We start from the raw sequence: 20,721 nt of genomic DNA, 5'->3' as shown, positions 1-20,721 counted from the left end.
TTGGACTGGATGGCCCTTGTGGTCTCTTCCAACGCTACAATTCTATGAGCCATATTTTAACCACTCCTGGAGCCCTTCCGTAACATACAGTTAATCTGATGACTTTCACACCAAAATGGGTACTTTTCAGAGCCTTTGGTGTGATTTTGGTGATTGGTTTTAATGGTAATTTTGAGAGTTGAAATAAGTATTTGGTGAGATATGGGGGGAATTTGGTGAGTTTCGGCCAAACGTTTGGGGAATTATCTTCGAAGCTTGTTGGCAACACTGGTTATAGCTCTGTGTTGTTCTTGTGTGCCTTCAACTTATGACAACTCTCTCCTAGAGTTTTCTTGGCCAGATTTCTTCAAAGATGTATTGCCACTTTTGCTTTTCTCTGAGGCTGAGAGAATGTGACTCATCCAAGATTACCCAGTAGGTTTCCAGGGCTGAACAGATATTTGAACCCTGGTCTCCCAGACTGATAGTCCAACACTCAACCTATGGGCTATTCTGCAGGGATTCTTTAGCAGTGGTTTGGTCTAGATGACCCCTTGAGTTCTTTCCCAACCTTTGCGATTCTAGCTTTCTCTGGAGTAGTTTTGCTCTGTGCTTTGCTTTATGCAGATCCCAGTGTGGTGTCTTCTAGATACTTCTGTGCCCGCCAAGTCATGACTGGGCATGATTCACATTGAAAGTGCCACTTAATAGATTAAAGGCACCTCACCTCACCTCCCCCCTCCATTCCTTGGCAGGGCTTTCCTGAAATTGCTGCATTGTCTGGCAGGGCTTAAAGAAATGCAGGAGGAGAATGGGAAGACAAGTGGCAGCTCATGGGATTTTCAATTATGTTTATTTTTCTTTCTTTTTTCTTTTCCAGTTACAAATACATATAAATACATTTATTGGTTGTTTCTACATTTAAGGACCTAGACTTTAAAATAGCATAGGATACATATATAGACCTTTTATGCAGAAAAAAAAAGAAATGAGGCTGACTTGCTTCACATTACAGTCCAATCTAACACAATCCTAAATAGATCTACTCAGAAGTAAGACTTATAAATCTGCAGAATCCCAAACTTAGAATTATGGCCTTAAAGGAGCACAAGGGAAAGTCCAGAGGCTTTTTTCTGAGTAGACCAGTTGTTTGGATTGCACTATACATCTCTGGAATCAAAAGCCTAGGCAGGTCTACTCTCAAGTAAATCCCACTAAGCACAATGGGATTGATTTCCCCAGCCAAGTGTGGATAAAATTTCAATGTCTCTGCACATGCAATTTCTCTAGTCTAGTGGGAAGAAGAAAATTTTAAATCACAAAAGAACATCTTGTTGCTGGTGCTGAATTCTCAAAGCAAAAAGGTAAGATGATGATCATTGTTTATATAGAAGCAGCATGAATAGCATCCCCTGATGTTAAATGCTCAATTAAGACCCTGTCTGAATGGCTGTTACATAAATTACTTAAGCAATAAAAACCCTGCACATCGAATTTTCCATTGAGAAGTGCCTGCCCTGTTACTTCATTTTGCAAATGAAGTATCCAAAAATTCTCATACCTAGGGCAAACAGGTAGTAAATTTCACAGCTTGTAAAGATATGAGCACAGCCTTTGTCTGGAACTTTAAATATATGTTTCAATGGAACCAAATGGCAGCCATTAGAATCCTGTGGCAAGCAATGGTCCTAAATGTTAAGCAACAATCCTGACTCAAGTTACAATAAGGCCAAATCCCAACTATTAGACAATATTGCAGACAAAGTACTAGCATCTTTTTGCTTCTTCTGCTTCTTCTTCTTCTATGGTATCCTGGATGTCCAATATGGCAGAAGATTTCCAAATGTCATTGATAACATAGCCTGGAGCTGTATTTCTCCCCTGCCCCCACTCCATTTTAACAGCAGCAAAGATATGTGAAGTTCTATCAAATCCTCTGGCACATTTTCCAAAGAGAATTACTGTAGTGGGATTCATCCATATGTTAAGCACTCTGATTGCCACATAGCAATGTCACAGAAAGGCTGGAGAAGCTGCAGAGCAAAGGTGTGTTGGTTCCTCAGCAGAGTTGAAACTTACATGTATTCACAGTCTCTTTTCAGCTGGACTTACATTCTGTCTCTTGATGACATTTCAAGCCAGGGATTCTTTATCAACAATAAAAAAGAGAAAATAATGTAGGTATAGAAGTAGTAACATTTTATGGTGTAGCAAGATTTACTGGTAGGGTTCCTATGTAGTCATACGTTTCTCATTTTAAAACAATATCTAAGAAATCTAATGTCCAGTTCCATGCTAGCAAACTATAAACACAATGATATGGTACAAATTACAATAATCAAATTAAAACATTATCTGCTTTTTGTATTCAAAAATCACCGATTTGTGTTAATTAATTGTGAAATGACTTTGTGTTTTTTCATTACTAATTTAAACAAAGAAGACTATATATATATATATACACACACACACACACACACACACACACACACATACACATATACACACCCACAGAGAGAGAGAGAGAGAGAGAGAGAGAGAGAGAGCACAAAGGACTAGCAGGGTTATAGTGTCAAGAACAACTACCCCTTGTTGTGGCTCTTTTGGCTCCTTGAACTAAGACACCATTTCTAATTGGGAGCTGAATCCCTGTAGGATTCTAAAGTTTCTCCTTCATTATAGATTCCTGGACAATCTACACACACACACACACACACACACACACACACTTTAAAGAAGCAGGAACTTTAGCATCCCACTGGGATTCAGCTCCCAATTACAAATTACAAATCAGTTCAAGGAGTCCAGAAAGCCACAACTAGGGAGTAGTTGTTCTTGACACTATAACCCTGCTACCACTTTGCTTTCCTTACCTGAGGGGGGAGGGGAAGTCAAACAAAAAGAGAAACCATACTGAAGATCTTAGCCACTGCTTAGATCCCAGTTTCTATGATAATAGTAATAAATTTTATTTATATACCGCCCTGTGGCGAACCAATCCAGGCGGTTTACAACATTAAAATAACATACAGCATAAAAACAATATATTTCCCTTCCCCCTTAAAAAGTTATTAAACTGCATATTAAATGGAGCTTAGCATTAACTCAGCAAAATAGTGAATGAAGTAAAAATGGCAAGCACAATGTGCATGGGTCATGGCAAATGTAACCATGTTCTTGAAACAAATAGGGCATCTTTGGCGCGTTACAGACGCGCACAAAGTACGCATAGAGCACGTATTAGGGTTAGGAAGGGGCATCACTTCCTGACACCCCTAACCCTAATATGTGCAAAGCACGTAGAAAATGGCAGCGCCCTATACACGTGGGTGCCGCCATGACTATGTCATGACTGCGCCACCTCCAAATGGGGTGGCGCGCAAGTGACATAGTGGGGCTGCGCGAGGGCGCCTTTCCGCGGCCCCGGAAGGAGCTCCTTTTCAGAGCTCCTTCCAGGATTTGTGTCGCTGGTGCAGCCTCTACACAGCTGTGCCAGCAATGCAAATGAGAAAGGGGCCAAACGGCCCCTTTCTCCGCGTCCCCACCGCCGCTGGGTGTCCTGGGGCATGAAGACCCAAGGACGCCCCTTTCCATGCCGCGGGGAAGTGGCCTTTTGCCGCTTCCCGCAGCCTGGAAAGCGGCAGATCAGGGTCTCAGAGGCTGCCATTGTAGCAGCTGAGGCCCGACACAGCGGGCAAAGGGCCAGTTACAGGCTGCCCCAAACAGGCTGTCTGTAACTCGCCTTTGAGAGGCCAAAAAAAAAAAAAGCTGGGTAACTTCCTCTTAAAGTTTTTTCATATTGTAGCCACACAGTAAAAGGAGAACCTGACTCTTAGAAAGGTTTTTCCTAAGGGTCAAATTACACATTATGTAATTCATTTAACATACTTGATTTTAAAAATAAAACTAGCAGCAAAAGTTGGAGTAATCAGGGCCAAATATGTCAAAGTTTGCTTCCTTTTCATAGCAAATAGTAGCTTTTAGTGAGCAGTTTTCATCAGGCCAGAGTGCACTGGAAAGGGATTAATCCTTCCCTATCTCAAAAGCAGTTTCATTCCTGATCCCTGTAGGAATATTTGGTATCTATATTAAGGAGATTGCAGTGGGGCTAGTGCAACATGAGCTGGTGGTAGAAACAGGAGTAATTATTCTGGATGCTCTTATAAGGTTAAAAAAATTGGGAGGGAATACATTAATTGTATGAAAAAAATCAATCTTTGAATAGTCAAGGAGACAGATAAAACAAGTTGATTTATATTTGGTATGAAAAGTCCCTAAAAGCCTGCCTCTTATGTGTGGCTCCAAGCTAGCATCCATTGTTGGGGGTTGAGCCTCATGGATGATCCTTCCAGACAAAGGAAAACAAAGATCTTGACAAACTTCTTGAGAGAAGAGAGAAGTGAGCAGAAGGCTTGAGCACACAGACAAAAGAAAGATACCAAACGGGGAAAGCAAAAGGGCAGGCATTATCTAGGGAGTTTATCATATTGGCTTTGCTCTCACGAAAGACATGGGGGATGCAACCTTAAGAAGGCAGATCTTATCGCATTTTCCCATCGTCAGGGAATATGCAGCCCACTTGCAACCTGGGCTTCTGCTTCATCTTTTCAACAATTGGAAAATCCTGTTCTTGAAAAGATGCAGAAAGAGCCCGGAGAAGCCTGGGATGCAAACAGGCATACTACCTGGTGACGGGGAAATGCGATAAGATCCGCCTTCTTATAGTTACATCCCACATCTATCACAGGAGCAAAGCCAGTGCAATAAACTCCTAGATTCCCCTTTCCTCACTAATCACTTTATAAGCATTTATACTTCTTTGCTTCTAACAATTCAACTTACTCTGGGGCTGCTATTTAAAACATGCAAATAACATCACATGTATTGAATGAGATCATACATTTAATATAACAGCTGGAATAAATGAAAATTGCTTACGTTATCATCATCATAGTCTCGCTCAGGAAGGTAAGATTTGTTTAATACTCCTGCATCGTGGCTGATTTTTTCCTGGTGTCCTCTGTCAGCTGTGTTTGTTTTGTTAACCTGTTCAGGGCTTCTTATTTGGACTCGAGGAAAAATTCTCTCATTTATAACTGTGTTTGGGGCAGAGCCGCTTTCAGAGGTATTACCGATGGTTGAATAATCATGGCTTAACAAACTCTTACTTTCAGGCTTAGGCTCCCTGTTTTCTCTGTTTCAAGAAGAGGAGGAAGAAAGAAAGAAAGAAAGAAAGAAATTAAAACCCAGACTTTCCCCCCATTTCCAAATCTCCCCTACCCCTACAAACGCAGTCTGGATTCCTTCTGAAATCTGTTATAGAAGTTACAAAATTGTTCATGCCTTTAACAGAATCTAGTATCTACAGCTGTGATGTAAACTGTAAAGGAAACTTTGGAAATTAAATAGTCAATTTTTATAAAGCATGTAATTGTGATTAGAAAATGTTCATACCTTATTCTCATTCTATAACATATATTTATGATGGTAATTTATTGGAATCTGAGATCCAGCAATTATGCATTCTATAAACTGAAATTTCAAGATCCCAAATAATCTATGCTGTAGTCTTAGGTGTGGGACAGACCGCCCCAAAGGGGTGGCCTGCCGGTAGCGTAACTGCCTTTGGAGGGAAGCTGCAGCCGCCAAACCACGCAGCTTCCCTCCGGAGGAAAAAGAACCCGGATAAACCGGGTTCTTTTTGCGCCGCAGGGCCGATGTCACGAGTGCATCAATGGCAAACTCATGACATAAGTGCCATGTCGCACCGTACGGATGCTGCGCAGCACTTACTTAATAATGGTGGCGCCTGTGTACACAAGACGCCGCCATTGTTATGCTGCCATGCCATGCTAGGGTTAGGGATCATGCGATTACTGCGTGGTCCCTAACCCTAAAATCGGCGCCAGCATGCGCATTTGTATGATCTGTACCATGCCTTAATTAAACAAAAAAGTGTCTGCCACAACTGCATTAAAAGAGGAGAAGGAGCTCTTTCAGATATGGACTCAGATCAAGGGCTGAATTTAATATTAATGTCCACAGTTTGCTTAGCTACCATAACGCCATCCCAGAGTTTGGAAAATTTCCTTTATTGAACCACAGTCCCTTTTGCAGGTCTAATATTCATGGATATTTAATATCTGAACAGGACTTTGGTAGCTGGATTCTGAAATTAAACAAGTAAACCACCCATTGTGACAAATATCGTAATGTTCAAATAACCCTCAAAGAGTAATCATGCATACCTGAGGCATCTGTAAATGAGAACTCCAATTAAGACCACAATAACAAACCCACATGCAACGGCCACTCCCACAAGGACTGCCAGATAATCTGAGAAGATAGATATCTATATTGAATAATCATAGAACACAGGATTCTTTTTCACTATAAACATACAATAGTTTATAAAGTGGGGAAGGAAAGTTTCATCAAATACCCACTACAGTTGGCCCTCCTTATCCACCGATATTTTATCCACAGATTCAAGCATCCACGGCTTGAAAATATTCCCAAAAAGTATAAATTCCAAAAAGCAAACTTTGATTTTGCCATTTGATAAAAGGGACACCATTTTGCTATGCCATTATATTTAATGGGGCTTGAGCATCCACAAATTTTGTTATGGACTTGAGCATCCATGGACTTGAGCACCCACAGTGTATCCTGGAACCAAATCCCAGCAGATAACAAGGTCCCACTGTATACTGGCCAAACTTTCAGAACTGCACTAAAACTCTCTGGTGAAACCATTTGCATTTTATATTGCTAGTTCTAAGCAGATAGATCTCAAGAGACCATAAGAAGGGTGCTGCAAACAACCTTTTACAAGATCCTGTTAATTTAATTAGCTTCTTAGTCACTGAGACTTAGGCTGGAATGGACCAGCTGGAAAAGCTGGCTTCTGGGTGGCTTGGGGGTGTGCTGTTTTGATGCTGCATGCCCCCACAATGCGCAGAAGCCACTCAGCCAACCTCGGGGGGGGGCTTCAAGATGCTCCGGAGGCATGGCATTTTGATGCTGCATGCTGCTGGAGTACTCAGAACTTGTGCCAGGGCCACCTAAGGCAGCCCAAACCCAGCCCAAATAGGAGCAGATCTTTTTCACTCCCATTTGGGCTGGAGTTGGAGGTGCACCTTCAGGAACGTGACATGTCTTTGCTACAATCCTGAGGTGTCTTTGCTACAATCCTGAGGTGTCTTTGGCTTGAAGCTGCCCATTCCTGATGGTCTGTTCTAGCCCTTTGTCATAGTTTTCAAAGAAGTAGTCATGTTAGTCTCTTGCAGCATAAAAAAAGAGGAAGGAAGGGAGATGGGGGAAAGGAAAAGATCTGTGGCAGCAGCTTTAAGACTAAAACTAAATGGTTTTTATTTCTGCATGAGCTTTTATGGATATAAACTCACTTCTTGCTGTTCACTCTGAATTTTCCTTGTTCCAATCTTGTTATGTTTCTTCATGCTTTGCCACCCCAAAGCCTATCTAGATATATCCAGAAATATCCCACTACTGATGAGAGAGTGAGGGAAAGTGAGAAAACAAGGAGAAGAGCCCTGCATTTCTTTGAACCATTCTGAGGGACAGAGGTAATGCAGGTCAGTTATTATTTCTACCAAAATGCCTCCTTTGTGGGAATCATCTTTATTCCCTACAACCACTACTTGCTTGCACTCCCACTTTTCCCCAGTCCTTATTTGATCATGTGACAGAAACATAAACCTAAGAACCTGCTAGTGGGCTTCTGGAAGCACAAAGGGAGCCCCTTTGCTCCAGCCTGTAATTTTCCATACTTCAATCAATTAATCAATCAATTTGGGAAGGAGGGTGTTAAAGGAATTGTCAGCCTCTGAGTTTTAGCTACAGAAGATGTTATGTTGATGAATGACACAACCAGATATAGAGCTTTATTAAGTTCAGGATCAATGATTTGTAACATCTGTGGTGTTTCATTTAGAGATCTCAGAGAAGTTTAGGAAACTCTTGTCTAGTCAACAATCAAGGTCATACTCTTAGCTTTTGCAATATTATACAGCATTAGGCCAGGGCTGGCACTACAAAATAAAATAACTGCCTCATTGAGTCATGGCAATGGCAACATCCTAGTTTTTCCTGAGCCCCCTGACTTTTCTCTTCTGGAGGACAACACTGTTTGTGCCACAGTTTGTCTTGCCTCCTCTCAAACTGCCCTGGTGCTCCCAGAGTAGTGGAAGACCTTCTACTAGAGCTAATGTGGAATTATGAATAAACTGCCAGTTCAGACAGCTTCTTCCCATGGATCAGGGCATTATTTGTCTTTTGCCTCAGATAACCAGAGCAGAGATGGGAACCATCTTGTCCATTCTTTGTTCCTTTGTGGCCTTGCATTGGGTGCTCACAAAGTATTCATTTGATCCACATAAGCCTTACTTCATATTCTTGTCACTAGTGATAACTAAATCAACTGGTCACAATTAGTTAGTAGCAAATTTCGAGGTTCTTCAGAATCACCTATGTAGAGGCATTTTAAACAGAGTGACATGGAAAAGTGACATTTGAAATAACAGTGTTTTCCAGTGTGGATATGTGTTTGCCACAAGAACAACATTTCCTAAAGAGGTTTGGAGTTTATGATTCTAATTCTAGGACTACAGACTCTGCTCTCCTTGCTTCAAATAATTTTAGGGCTTTGAATAGAACATTCAAAATTCTTATACATACTGTCTTTACAGTCTTCTCCAGAGTAGCCAAAACTACACCTAAAAGCAAGCAAACAAAAAGTTACACAAAAGAATTGACTGAAGTAAATAAAAAGTTACAGAAACAAACTGAGGCCACGTTACACAGAGGTTTTCCCCTACGTAGTGATGTTTTATTCACTATCAAGTGAGAAAAAAATAATTGGGACTAAAAGAAAATTCCTGCCTTCCTATAGCTTAGATGGATAAGAAAATATGAAAAACAATTTTTCTCCTCTACACTTTCTGTTTGTACATGTTTCTGTCCATCATAACCTCATCTGACCACTCCATAATTCTCTTCTTCCTTCTCCATATTAAAGCACCAAATCCCTCAAAGTATAGATTAGAGCACCCTACAAAGTATTTTCCTATAGGAAAGAAAAAGGAGAAATACAACACATACCCTCCCACTTGTTTAATATTGGTAGAGCAACTAAATACTTACTTCTGACAATAGCCATCCTGGTTTTGATAACCAACCAAACATTGGCACACTGGGACTTGTTTAGCATTCACTGAGCAATATTTGTTTTCCTTTGGAGAACACACTGTAGCATTACAAACTGCATTCAAAACAGGAGACAGAGATTTAGTAATCTAAGGCATTTTTATGAAGGCCAAGGACTTTGCATTATACCCAAATATGTGCAATGGTGGCCCATTTGTTCTCTGAATACCGTTTTTTTAGATCTGTGAAAAGTTGCCTCCACAATCTTATCAGAGATTGCTCTCTGTAACACCTTAGGAGACGGTGTAATGAAGAGAAGACATGGTGGAGAACAAAGAACAATCTCTGATAAGATTGCTTTCATCACTCAGCAGGCTTTGTTATCTAATTTATTTCTATCTCTCCTTTCTCCCAACACGAGACCCAAAGCAGCTCACAACACAAATGGGTCATAAAAAGATTTTTTTAAAATAGCAGGAATTCACTAAAGCAGTTAATGTGTAACTTAGAGCTATGCATTGGTGACTGGTTCCTGTTCACAATCTTGACACATTCCCTAGTTTAGGCTACATAGGCTGTGAAAGTCCCTCAATTCACACTTATCAGACAGTATCCTCTGGGATTGACAGGAGTTTCTTCTCCAGTTGTTTGGGAAACAGCTGACTGCTGTTCACACACACACACAACCTTCAATGTGAGGGGGAATTGCAATGGGTCCTGAATCTGCGTATTGCACCAGAGATCGCTCACAGGAGAGGATGGGGATATCAGTCAGCATCTTGCTGACTGACATCAGAACATACCCAGATGGACTGCAGCTGCTGCTGCCCAGTACGTGGGGAAGGGTAGAATACTGGGTGATAACTGCTTAGCTATATAACTAAGGTGGTTATGTAGCTAAGTAGGTAGTACAGAATTCTAGCCTCTGATTGTAATAAAAAGTTAAAAAAGCAATTAAATAAATGAATGTACTAAAAACATCACAAATTAGAGACAGTTTTTAAGAAATGATGACTGTGAGAATGGAGGTACAGTACAACCCTTTCCCATTAAATGACCTTTCCACAACACCAGTTAGTCACCAAATTTCTGTCTAAATAAAAAGAAATTTGCCTGCAGGCTAAAGGAGGCCAGCCTCCCAGGGAGAGACCAAATGGGAAGAGCCATTGAGAAGACCCTCTCCCATATCCTCAGCAGGTGTGGTAGGTGTGATAGTGGTGGGACTGAGAGATAGCCCACACTAAGGATTTTAAAATTTGGGCTGCTTTTCTGATAGTCCATTTCAGAATTCATATTCTGCCACATTCCTCTTCCCTGCCAAAGAAGGCCCATTGCACATATACATGCTAAATGCCATATTTCCTTCCCAGAGAAAACTGGCTTGGCCAAACCTACAGATTGCACTTTGCATTCATGCCTTAAAAAAAGCCCTGGCGACAAGAGTAGAAAAGGTTATAAGAAGTGTTACTGCTTTGGTCACTCTCTGAAGAGTCATGGTTTTGAATGAGGTGTTAATTAATGCCTCCTTAAGTGATTGGCAGAATTGAATATTCAAGCAGTATATATGTATATGAAAATGGCTCAAATTTATATTGGACAGATGTGACTAAAAGGAACAAAATGAGAAAGGAACAGTAATATTTTTAAGATGGTCTTCCTAAAACCCTTACGTAAACAAGTTTTATCATCAGGTTTCTTCTTATCAAGACCGGTTTTACAGTAACAGGTTGGAAAAGAGTTGTGAGTTGGTTCACTGCAGTCAGTCGTGTCTTTATCGCAACCATAAACATCACACTGTGGTACAGCTGAAAAAATAATAATAACAATATGAATTAGCATAAGAGAGAATATTATTTACAATACATAAGTTAGCTGGAGGGATAGCATGACATATCTGCAAATTCTTTCAAGGACAATCTAAAAACAACAGGCATATACACCTTCAATTTAGCATTGGTTTTATTATCACAGATTCAGGGCCAGTACAGATGGCCCTACAGGGGTGGCTTAACGCCGCCCCTTTTATTGCTGGATTGGGGCTACCATAACCATATGGTGCAGCCCCGAGCCAGCATTTTTTCTGAACCAAAAAGAAGTGGCAAAATGCTGCTCCTTTTTGGGCAGAAAAAGGGTGGCTTTTCCACCACGGCGCCAATTTTTTCGCACTCCTGTGGTGTGTGGCATATAAACGCCATTTTGCCAGAGCGCCATGATGCTGCTTATTATCTGGTTGGGTGGGCAGTGTGACACTGACTTGGCGGAGGCATCGAGGCATGCATCATCTAAATGGCATGCCCCCACGCTGTCCCCAAGTCTGTGTATTGTGCTGGTATATTTTGCCCCTCAGTCTTAAATACCTGAATATCATGAAAATGAATGGTTAGCAAAAAGAAGCATGGCCTCAAAGTAATCACAAAAGCATTAAAATATGTTAATCTGACTCCACAGTGGAGCCTTAAGAATTCCACTCAGCTGGAAGAAAGTAACCATATATTCACTTTGCATCAAACATCTCATGAGCTCTATCTGAGCTCCATACATTAGACTCCAGTGGCCAATTCTCTCAGGGAGAACTCCGTGGAATTGTAACACCCAGAAACAGTACAATGAATTAATACCATTCAACAGTAAGAATTTGATTTTGAATAGGTCAGAAAGAATGTGCTACAGAAAAATCACATTTCTCAATACTATTGCCTTTTATTTATTTAACATAATTTATGAAAGAACTGAGTCTAGCTGAATGTTGCTAGGTGGATCTTTCTTTGATTAGACACAGTCAGGGGGGCATCATATGTAATTATGTTAATAGCTGCTGGAGATGATAGGGCCCAGTTTACTGATGGAAAAAGGAGATACACTGTAAGAGAAGCTCATTAAGGCTGAGGATTTTGACTTGATTATTCTTCCACAGACAGCTTTTTTTAGATTTTGGTAGCCAAAATATGGCCTTGGAGTTGCGAGGTGTTGCTTTGTGCTTTCAAGTCATTTCCAAGTTATGGTGACCCAAAGGCCACCATCATGGGGTATTTTTGGGACAATTTATTCAGAAGAGGTTTGTCATTGCATTCTTCTGAGACTGAGACCATGCGCCTTCCTCAAGGTCACCCAGCATGTTTCCATGGCTCAGTGGGGATTTGAACCCCAGTCTCCAGAGTCCTAGTCCAATGCTCAAACCACTACAACACACTATCTTGCATGTTGGTCCCAGAATGTTTCTGCAGGCCTCAACCTTTTTATTATTTATTTATTTATTTATTTATTTAGCACTGTAGATTTGCACAGGGCTGTACATAAAACAATAAATATATAAGAGTAAACCTGCCTATGACGTACAATTTAAGAGATAATAGGATAATACATGTAAAATACATAGCAATACAGGAAATGGTACAATAAACAGGCAAGAAAATAGCAAGTGATAATCACGCAATGCCTGGGAACGCTTCTCTGAACAGGATGGTCTTCAACTCCGTTTTGAAGCTGGTTAAAGAAGTGATGGCCCTTGTGTCTTGCGGGGGAAGAAGGTTCCAGGAGTGAGGGGCAGAAAGTGAAAGGAGGTGAATCCTAGATGGGGCAGAGAAAATCCTGGGCTGGGACAGCTGACCCTGACTACTAGAGCGGAGGGCCCGAGTGGGAAGATGAGGAGAAAGAAGGTCTGATAAGTAAGGAGGGGCCAGCCCATGGAGGGCTTTAAACGTCGACAGCAGGAGCTTATACTGAATATGGAAAGGGAGGGGAAGCCAGTGAAGGGATGCCAACAAAGGAGAGATATGGTCAGAGCGGTGGGCGGATGTGATAATGCATGCAACTGAATGCTGGGCAGAAATTAAAGGACGAAGGTGGGAAAGAGGAAACCGAACCAGGAGGATGTTACAGTAATCAAGTTGTGATACCACTAGGGCATGGACCAGGATCTTGGCAGTAGAGGCGGAGAGATATGGTCGGATTTTGGCAATGTTGTATAAAAAGAATCTACAAGCCTTGGCTGTGGTCTGGATCTGAGGGATACACGACAGAGAAGAATCAAAGATAAAACCAAGACTGCAGGCTTGCTGCAATGGTTGAATAGAAATGGTTACACAAAGGAGAGGCAGGCTTCAGGAGCAGCAATTCACCTTTTAAATAGGTTCCACATTAGGTTCCATATTAATTTAGTATTTCATTCAATTCTAATTAAATACTTAATTCAATACTAGTTCAATACTAATTCAATGCTTACCTTTGAAGGAGTTGCAAATGATGACACCACCACAAGTTTTGTTTGTTATGAGTTCTGCCACAGCCACACTTGTTAAATTTGTGCTTGCTTCAAACATATTGATTATTGTTACAGCAATAGTTCCTTCAGCCTTACTAAGCTTTTCTAATGTTGCTGGTGATGGTCTGAAACCCATATACATATATATTAAGAAAAATATTATTAAAACACATTTGCAGAACAACTTGGGTTTTGAATTATGTGTTTGTTTCATTGTTGTTGTTGTTTTAAAGCACATTGTTGCTAAAGGTCAAGACAGCAATTCAAAAAGTGGTGTCAGTCTACGAAGCCCAGTGTTTCCAAATTCTAAACATCAGCATGAGAAGAAGCTCAGTGGAGACTGGAGGAGGAGTAGGTGAGCGTAGTATTTAAGTTCCCAGCCCGACATGTTATCCTGAGGGTTCCCCCCCCCCCCCGAGATCTACATGAAGCCATGATCAGCAGCTTCCATAATCCTTCATCACTAATCATGCCTGCTGCTAAGAACGATGGGTGTTGTAGGCCAAAACCATCTGGACAGTCACATGCTGCTAAGTACTAATGGCAAATATTTAGAAAGGATTGACACCTCCAGACAACACAGTAACAGCTGCATATTAGAAGTCTGCATATTGCGACAACTGCATCTTTTGGAAGTCTAGTTGATTGTCAGAAGGGCAAAAATGGCAAATGAAATGTTCCACTTCCTTGATTATGACCATTAAGCTGCTACGATCTCTAAATAATTTTATTAATAATGTTAGTATTTTATTGACTGTAATTTGTATTTGTATTTGTATCTATATTTATTTTATTGGATGTAATCCCACCTCGATCCACAGGGAGAGGCGGGAAATATAAATAAATTATTTTAAAAATGGAGGTGGGAAATGGAAAATAATTTATTGAGAAAGGGAATTATTTGCAGGAAAGTTAAAATTAAAGAGAAAGGTCAGTTGACCATAAGATCAAAAAAGTATTTTGAATCAAACAGAAATGTAGAAGTTGCAGAGTTAAGCTCTTAGGAATCTTCAAAAAGAAAAAGAAAAACAGTACACATTGCCAGTACATTTTGAGTCTTCCATCTACTAACTGACACTTTCTACTAATAACAATAACAATCTGAAGTGTAAGGAAAAGGTTCAATGTGAATCATTTATAATAGCTTGGCAATCTTCTGTTGTGGTTTAATGAGTGCTGTTTCATGGCTAACATATCTCCAGTATCCTTCTATGATTTGCTGTGTGATGTTATATGTTGTTGCTAGGTTCCTTTTTCAAAACTGCTATAAAGTGTGTACCTGGACTGACACTATATTATTAAATAAACTGTTATCTTCAATTCATGGTAGTCTCCATTCCTGAACCCAAAACTGGGCAAATTTCTCTTTGTGAAGCCTGAGCAGTGACATTTTAGACTGCAATATTTTGTTACAGACTTTTGCCAGAATCCTGCAGGGGGGTTATGCCTTACAACTGCAAAAGTTAGGCGGGTTACAGACGGGCAGGGGAGGACGTCTTGGAGGTGTATTCAGCTGAATGCGGAGCCTCCAGACGGCCCGCCCCGGGGGCGTGCTTCAGGTGTTGGAGCTTCCACACGGGGGGCAGTGAAGACACCTCACCTGGGTCCGTTTCGGACCCGGAGTTTCCAAACCGCCGCCTCGGAGGACGCTGCAAAAAGAGAGGCAGCTTCCGCACGGGCGGCCCAAACCGCGGCTTTTTTTTTCTTTTGCTGCATGAGAGGTGCACAGCTGCGCAGCTGCAGGGCTAAGCAGCGGCGACAGAAAGCCTGTCTGTGCATTTAAAGCACCCAAGCCCCTTTAAACTTTTTCCCTGTGCACTCTAAAGCTAGGCAGGAGTGGTGTGAGGTAGCAATCTCCAAACTCTGTCCTCCCAGGCGTTTGGACTTCATGTCCCAGAATCCCAGACCACAGGGCAAGGTGGCTGGGGATTCTGGGAGATGAAGTCCAAACGCCTGGAAGGACAGAGTTTGGAGATTGCTGGTTTGGGGACCAGTGAGCCAGGCATGGTGGGAGGAGAGAACAGGAAGGGTAGAATAGAGTAGATAGGGCTGGGAGGGAACACATGCCCTGGGAGGCGAAATGATGTCTTTATGGGACATCATGGGACCTAGTGCCTTGTCAGTGCTCCCTGCCCCTTGATCCCAGGCCCCCTCTAGTTGCCTTTGGGGGCAAGTTTAGAGGGCATCAAAAGGTCTTGGGCACATTCATGCTCCGGGGTCTCCTCCTCCTCCTCCTCCTCCTCCTCCACCAGCACAGGCTCGGCTCTGGCTGGCTGGCCCGCCGGGACCCTGACACGCTCCCCACTGGTGGCTAGTCTGTTGGGCCTGATGCTTCCATCACTTTTAATGAAAGCATACAGCTCCTTGTAAAAGGGCGGGGGGGCGCCCTTCGTAGTACTTTTTTTTTCCTTTGCCGGCTGGCGGATGCGCAGCGCTACAGCAGCGGCGGCAGAAAGCCTATGTGCGCATTTAAAGTGCCCAAGCCCCTTTAAAACTCCCCCCCCGCTCTGCCCAAAAACAATGGTGGTCTCCTGCCAGCTGGTGATCATCTGGTGTTGGCATCCTTGTCCACTTGCACGTTGCCAATGTCACCAGCATCATGGATGCCTCCTCTCCTTTGGTCCCCGCGCTCCTGCTGAATCTGCAATGCGCAGCCACAGCTGTCTCCGCTGCCACCGCTGTCCCCCTGCCATCTCCCCTCACCTCCTTTGTACATATGTCAATATTTACAGTTTTAGCGTTTTTTATTGTTAGGTGAAAATGGCAGAGGAATGTGTGTAGGGGTTCACTTTAAAGTCCAAACTTTCCAAGCAGCGCATGCGTACATGTTGCTCTAGGGTTAGGGTTAGGGTTAGGGTTACGAGGCTTAAAATGCACCGCAGCTGTGCCTCAGCTTCCACAGCTGCATGGCAGCGGACGTTGCAATTAAAGCCTGACTGCAAACTGCGCATGTTCCAAGACCCCAACTCACTATGCGACGCAGCAGACACGGAGCTTTTAAATGGGCAACTTAAATTAGAGGCGTAGCAATTCTGGTGTACCGGTGCAGCAGCTCTCATGGCTTCTTCCACTTCTCGATATGTGTCAGCATTCAGGTAGGACTGCTCCAGTTTCTGCAAAATGTTTGGCTGGGACCATATAGCTATCAGGTCAGCCGTCTCAGTATGAGACCAAGACGTCCCCCTGCCTTTTTTTGGGGTGCTGGTGGATGGCTGTGCCATCCTGCCTGGTGTCAAAGGGGAGCCGCCACACAGCTGTGCCAGGAGCTGCCGAACTGTGCCCGTTCCCAGGTGAGAATGGCGCAGGAATGTGTGTAGGGGGTCACTTTAAATCCCAAACTTTCCCTTTTCACTTTCTACAACCAAAACATCAGCCGGCAAAACTTACAACTTCCCGCGGTTCTAGCAACGCATGCGCACAAGTGGCTCTAGGGTTAGGGTTACGAGGCTTAAAATGCGCCGCAGCTGTGCCTCAGCTTCCACAACTGCATGGCAGCGGACGTTGCAATTAAAGCCTGACTGCATACCACGCATGTCCCGGGAACCCGACCCATTATGCGACGCAGCTGACACGGAGCTTTTAAACCGGCAACTTATATTTGCGGCGTAGCAATTCTGACGTATCGGTGCAGCAGCTTACAGACGGACATGCGCAGGTACGTATCAAACAGAAAAGAAGCGGAAAAAAGCAGCACCTTTTTAATGCCACTTCTTCCTGCTTGGGGCGTGCGGGGGGCGTGTTCATGGCAGCATTCAGGTAAAGCCCGTCTGAAGGCTCTACCTTCATGACGTCATGAGTACATCCCTTTTTGCCCGCCTGTAACCCGCCTTAGAATTGTGCAGTTGTGTAATGTCTGTCTCTAGCAGAGGACTGCTATTATGTTAATATATGGCAGAGCAGGCCAAGTACCCAGTGTGCATCAGTGCACTGATGGGCATGGTGCACTGGTACACATTAGTCCTGGTGCCCATCTGGAGCTTTTACTGATGCCCCATTACACATCTTTGCAATTCAGCAAAGGAGTTTCTTAGCACTTCTGCTATATAGCTAGATGTACATAAAGTTGCATGATATAACAGGTCATATAGGATTCCAGCAGTCACCATTGTTATTATTGTTCTTGTGTGCCTTATAATACACAGCCAGAATCCTGCATGGCACTTGTGAATGTATAATGTAGAGTTATGCACTCATGACAGCTAGGTATTCATTATTTCTTTGTAGTCCCTAGTTTAGTGGCTATGTAGGGACCATGAAAGTTCTGCAATTCCCCCACTTAGTAAGCAGCAGCCAATGGGATTGATGGAGATCTGTTCCCCTGTTAATCAGGAAGCAGCTGCCCAATAGTCCAACTTTCCCTCACATGAGCAATTTCTGGCATGAGGGGAAAGTGAGATAAGTGTCCTATTTCTGCTTGTCACGCTGGAGATTACTCATGGGAGGAGTGTGAATAGTAGTCATTTTTTCCCCAAGTGATAGAGGAACAGACCCTTGTCAATCCCAGCTGATGCAGCACAGTAAGTAGAGAATTGGAGGGACTGGACTAGCAGGCACTGCATTGCATTTATAAGTACCATACAGAATTCCACCAATAAAACCTACAGCAACCCTAAGGTGAGCTTCTCACAGTGTTTTCTTGGCAAGATTTGTTCAGGGGATGTTTGCCATTGCCTTCCTATGAGGCTGAAAGAGTGTGACCTGCCCAAGGTTATCCAGTAGGTTTCCATGGCCAAACTGGCATTCCAACCCTGGTCTCATGGAATCCTAGACCAACATCCAAACCACTACAGCATGCTGGCTCTTGCCTTACTTCTATAGCAGACCTGTCACACTTACATTATGTCAAGAAGGAGTGTTTCTTTGTAGGTTTCCTCATCTTTAAATCTTTCATTGAACTGTAAAGAAATAAAAACAAGTAAGACAGGAGGTGAAGAATCTAGGGAAATAGGGTGGAGGAGGAGGATGGATACAAAGCTGTATCATAACACATTGCCCAGTATACAGGGGTACCCCGGGTTACGAAATTAATTCGTTCCGCCGCCGCTTTCGTAACCCGAAAATCTTCGTAAGGCGAAAAAGCCATAGGCGCTAATGGGGAAAAGCCGCGATTTCGTGCGAAATAGCGCCGAAAAGCACCAAAAATTTTTTCGTAACCCGAAATAACCTTCGTAACCCGGAACAGTTTTTTTTAATGGATTTTTTTCGTAACCCGGAAATTTCGTAAGGCGGCGCATTCGTATCCCGGGGTACCACTGTACTCCCTTCAGTCCTATGCCTGTGTGCTTTGTGGTTATTCCTTGAGTTTCTTCATGACCTGTTCCTTCTGATTATGAGACAATTATAGAGCACCTTGTTTGAAAACATAACAAGAGCCAATAGTGATACACTGACAATTTATAATGCAGAACATTATTTTGAGATTAAACAGATATTATCATGATGTTTAGTCATTAGATTTATTATTTTTTCTTGTTTATTTGATGTTATATACCATATTTTCCGGCGTATAAGACGACTGGGCATATAAGACAACCCCCAACTTTTCCAGTTAAAATATAGAGTTTGGGATGTACTCACCATATAAGACTACCCCTCTTCCAACGCACACCAAATAAAAAATTTTAAAAAATCAGATTTGATTTCAATATGGTAATTTAAATTCAAATGCCTATGACATGCAGGTACTTAGCAGGAAACCTTGTTGTATACAAAGCCTGCTTGGATTGGTCAGCTCTCCCTGCCTGCTCAGTGCTCCCTGTCTCCAAGACTATCAGAGCGGTAACTGCTTTCATACAATCGCCACATATGGCGGGGATGTGGCTGGGGCCATTTTTGAGGGGCCCCCACCATATGCGGCGACCACAGATTCACCAGTCCAGCTCGGAAGTTTCAGCACCTGCCCTATAAGACAACACCCAGCGTATAAGACAACCCCTGACTTTTGAGAAGATTTTCCTGGGTTAAAAAGTAGTCTTATATGCCAGAAAATACAGTATATCAGATGTTAGTTTTGTTACTATGCACAGCTTTTAAACTGCAATTATACAGCCAGAGAAAAGCAGCTTTGTCAATACTTATTACGTGATGATGCCCCCAACTTGTATCTACTATCTTCCTGAAGCATGGCCAGGGCATCCCTTTTCACTGATGAGGAAAACCCATCAATGAGTGCACAATCATGCAAGTCCCCAAGTGTGAAATATAATTGCTGGGGCAATTGTGATATTAGCAATCACGTATCTCCTCCTCTTGCCCATCCCCCTCCCCCTTGCTTTTCCAAAGCAAGTTGATTGCTTGTGTTTTTTTTTCTGTTTTTTTTTGGGGGGGGGGGGTTGTGTGTTAAACTTCAATCACAGTAGCAGAGCTCAGGAATTGTATGAAATGGTTAAAATAATAATAATAAATAACCAATAGACATGCTGGGTGGGGCACAGGGCAGGGAGAATGGGTTAAGGGAGAGTCAGGAAGTCAGGTGGCAGCAGCTCCAGTCACTTCAATTGCAAAGATGGCTGCTCTGAAACTGGTATGCTTCCTTTCAAAAAAAAACAAAAACCCTGCTGCAGTTGCTGTGAGAATGAGGTTCATGTGGTACTGTCCTTGGACAGAAACCACCACACTAATGCAATATGGACACTATGATACTGAAGCCATCATGATGTGGCAGACAAACATTCGTTGGAATCCTGCCAATTTATTCATTTATGTATGTGTCAATACTGTAGTTATGTTGCTATGCACTGAATTCCTGCATGACCCCACATTTTTCACTTACTGGGAAGCAGCCACTCTTGAGTAATGGTGCTCTTCTCCCCTGTCAATTGGAGAGCAGCTGATTGATGGTCCCCCCCCCCCTCTTGTAAGTCATCTCACTGTGACAGGCAGAAACAGGGTCCCTGTCTGGCTTATGCTGGAGATCACACGCATGAGGGATGGTGGGAAGACCAGCCAGCTGCTTCCCAAGTGACGGGGAAGCTGACTTCCATCAATCACAATTACTACTGCTCAGTAAGTGCAGATTGGGGTTTTTCCATGGTCCCTAAACAGCCTCCAAACTAGGTTCTGCATAAGGATCATGGATATATAATTCTCACAAGCACTTAACTCCAGGTTACACATTTATAACTGTGACACAGAATTCTGGCCATATTTATTTGTTTAATATAATGCCTTCCTCCCGGTGCAATATTTTTTGAATTGGCTTGCAACATGAATTAAAACATATATGTATTAATATATATATTAAAGGTCTATTAAAAATAATTAAATAAACAAATTCAAAAATACATCCAAACAATGTAAAAGCATTTAAAAACATG

General features: G+C 42.5%; 1 protein-coding gene across 1 annotated transcript in view; it reads right to left on the bottom strand.

Annotated features, from left to right (window-relative positions):
* Positions 1–821: 821 nt before the first annotated feature.
* MUC13 (mucin 13, cell surface associated) overlaps positions 822–20,721 on the bottom strand; it is a 37,511-nt gene continuing 17,611 nt past the window's right edge. The window contains exons 7-14 of the mRNA XM_042442087.1: positions 18,242–18,300; positions 13,367–13,530; positions 10,815–10,949; positions 9,142–9,259; positions 8,677–8,714; positions 6,228–6,315; positions 4,918–5,173; positions 822–2,126 (exon numbers count right to left, since the gene is read on the bottom strand). Of these exons, the coding sequence (XP_042298021.1) occupies positions 2,088–2,126; positions 4,918–5,173; positions 6,228–6,315; positions 8,677–8,714; positions 9,142–9,259; positions 10,815–10,949; positions 13,367–13,530; positions 18,242–18,300 (897 nt within the window). The 3' untranslated portion in view covers positions 822–2,087. The remainder of the gene's footprint in view (positions 2,127–4,917; positions 5,174–6,227; positions 6,316–8,676; positions 8,715–9,141; positions 9,260–10,814; positions 10,950–13,366; positions 13,531–18,241; positions 18,301–20,721) is intronic.

This window comes from Sceloporus undulatus, chromosome 1, assembly GCF_019175285.1.
Source record: "Sceloporus undulatus isolate JIND9_A2432 ecotype Alabama chromosome 1, SceUnd_v1.1, whole genome shotgun sequence".
Lineage (NCBI taxonomy): Eukaryota > Metazoa > Chordata > Lepidosauria > Squamata > Phrynosomatidae > Sceloporus > Sceloporus undulatus.
The sequence above is the reverse complement of the archived record's forward strand: the minus strand, read 5'-3'. Positions and strand labels throughout refer to the sequence as shown.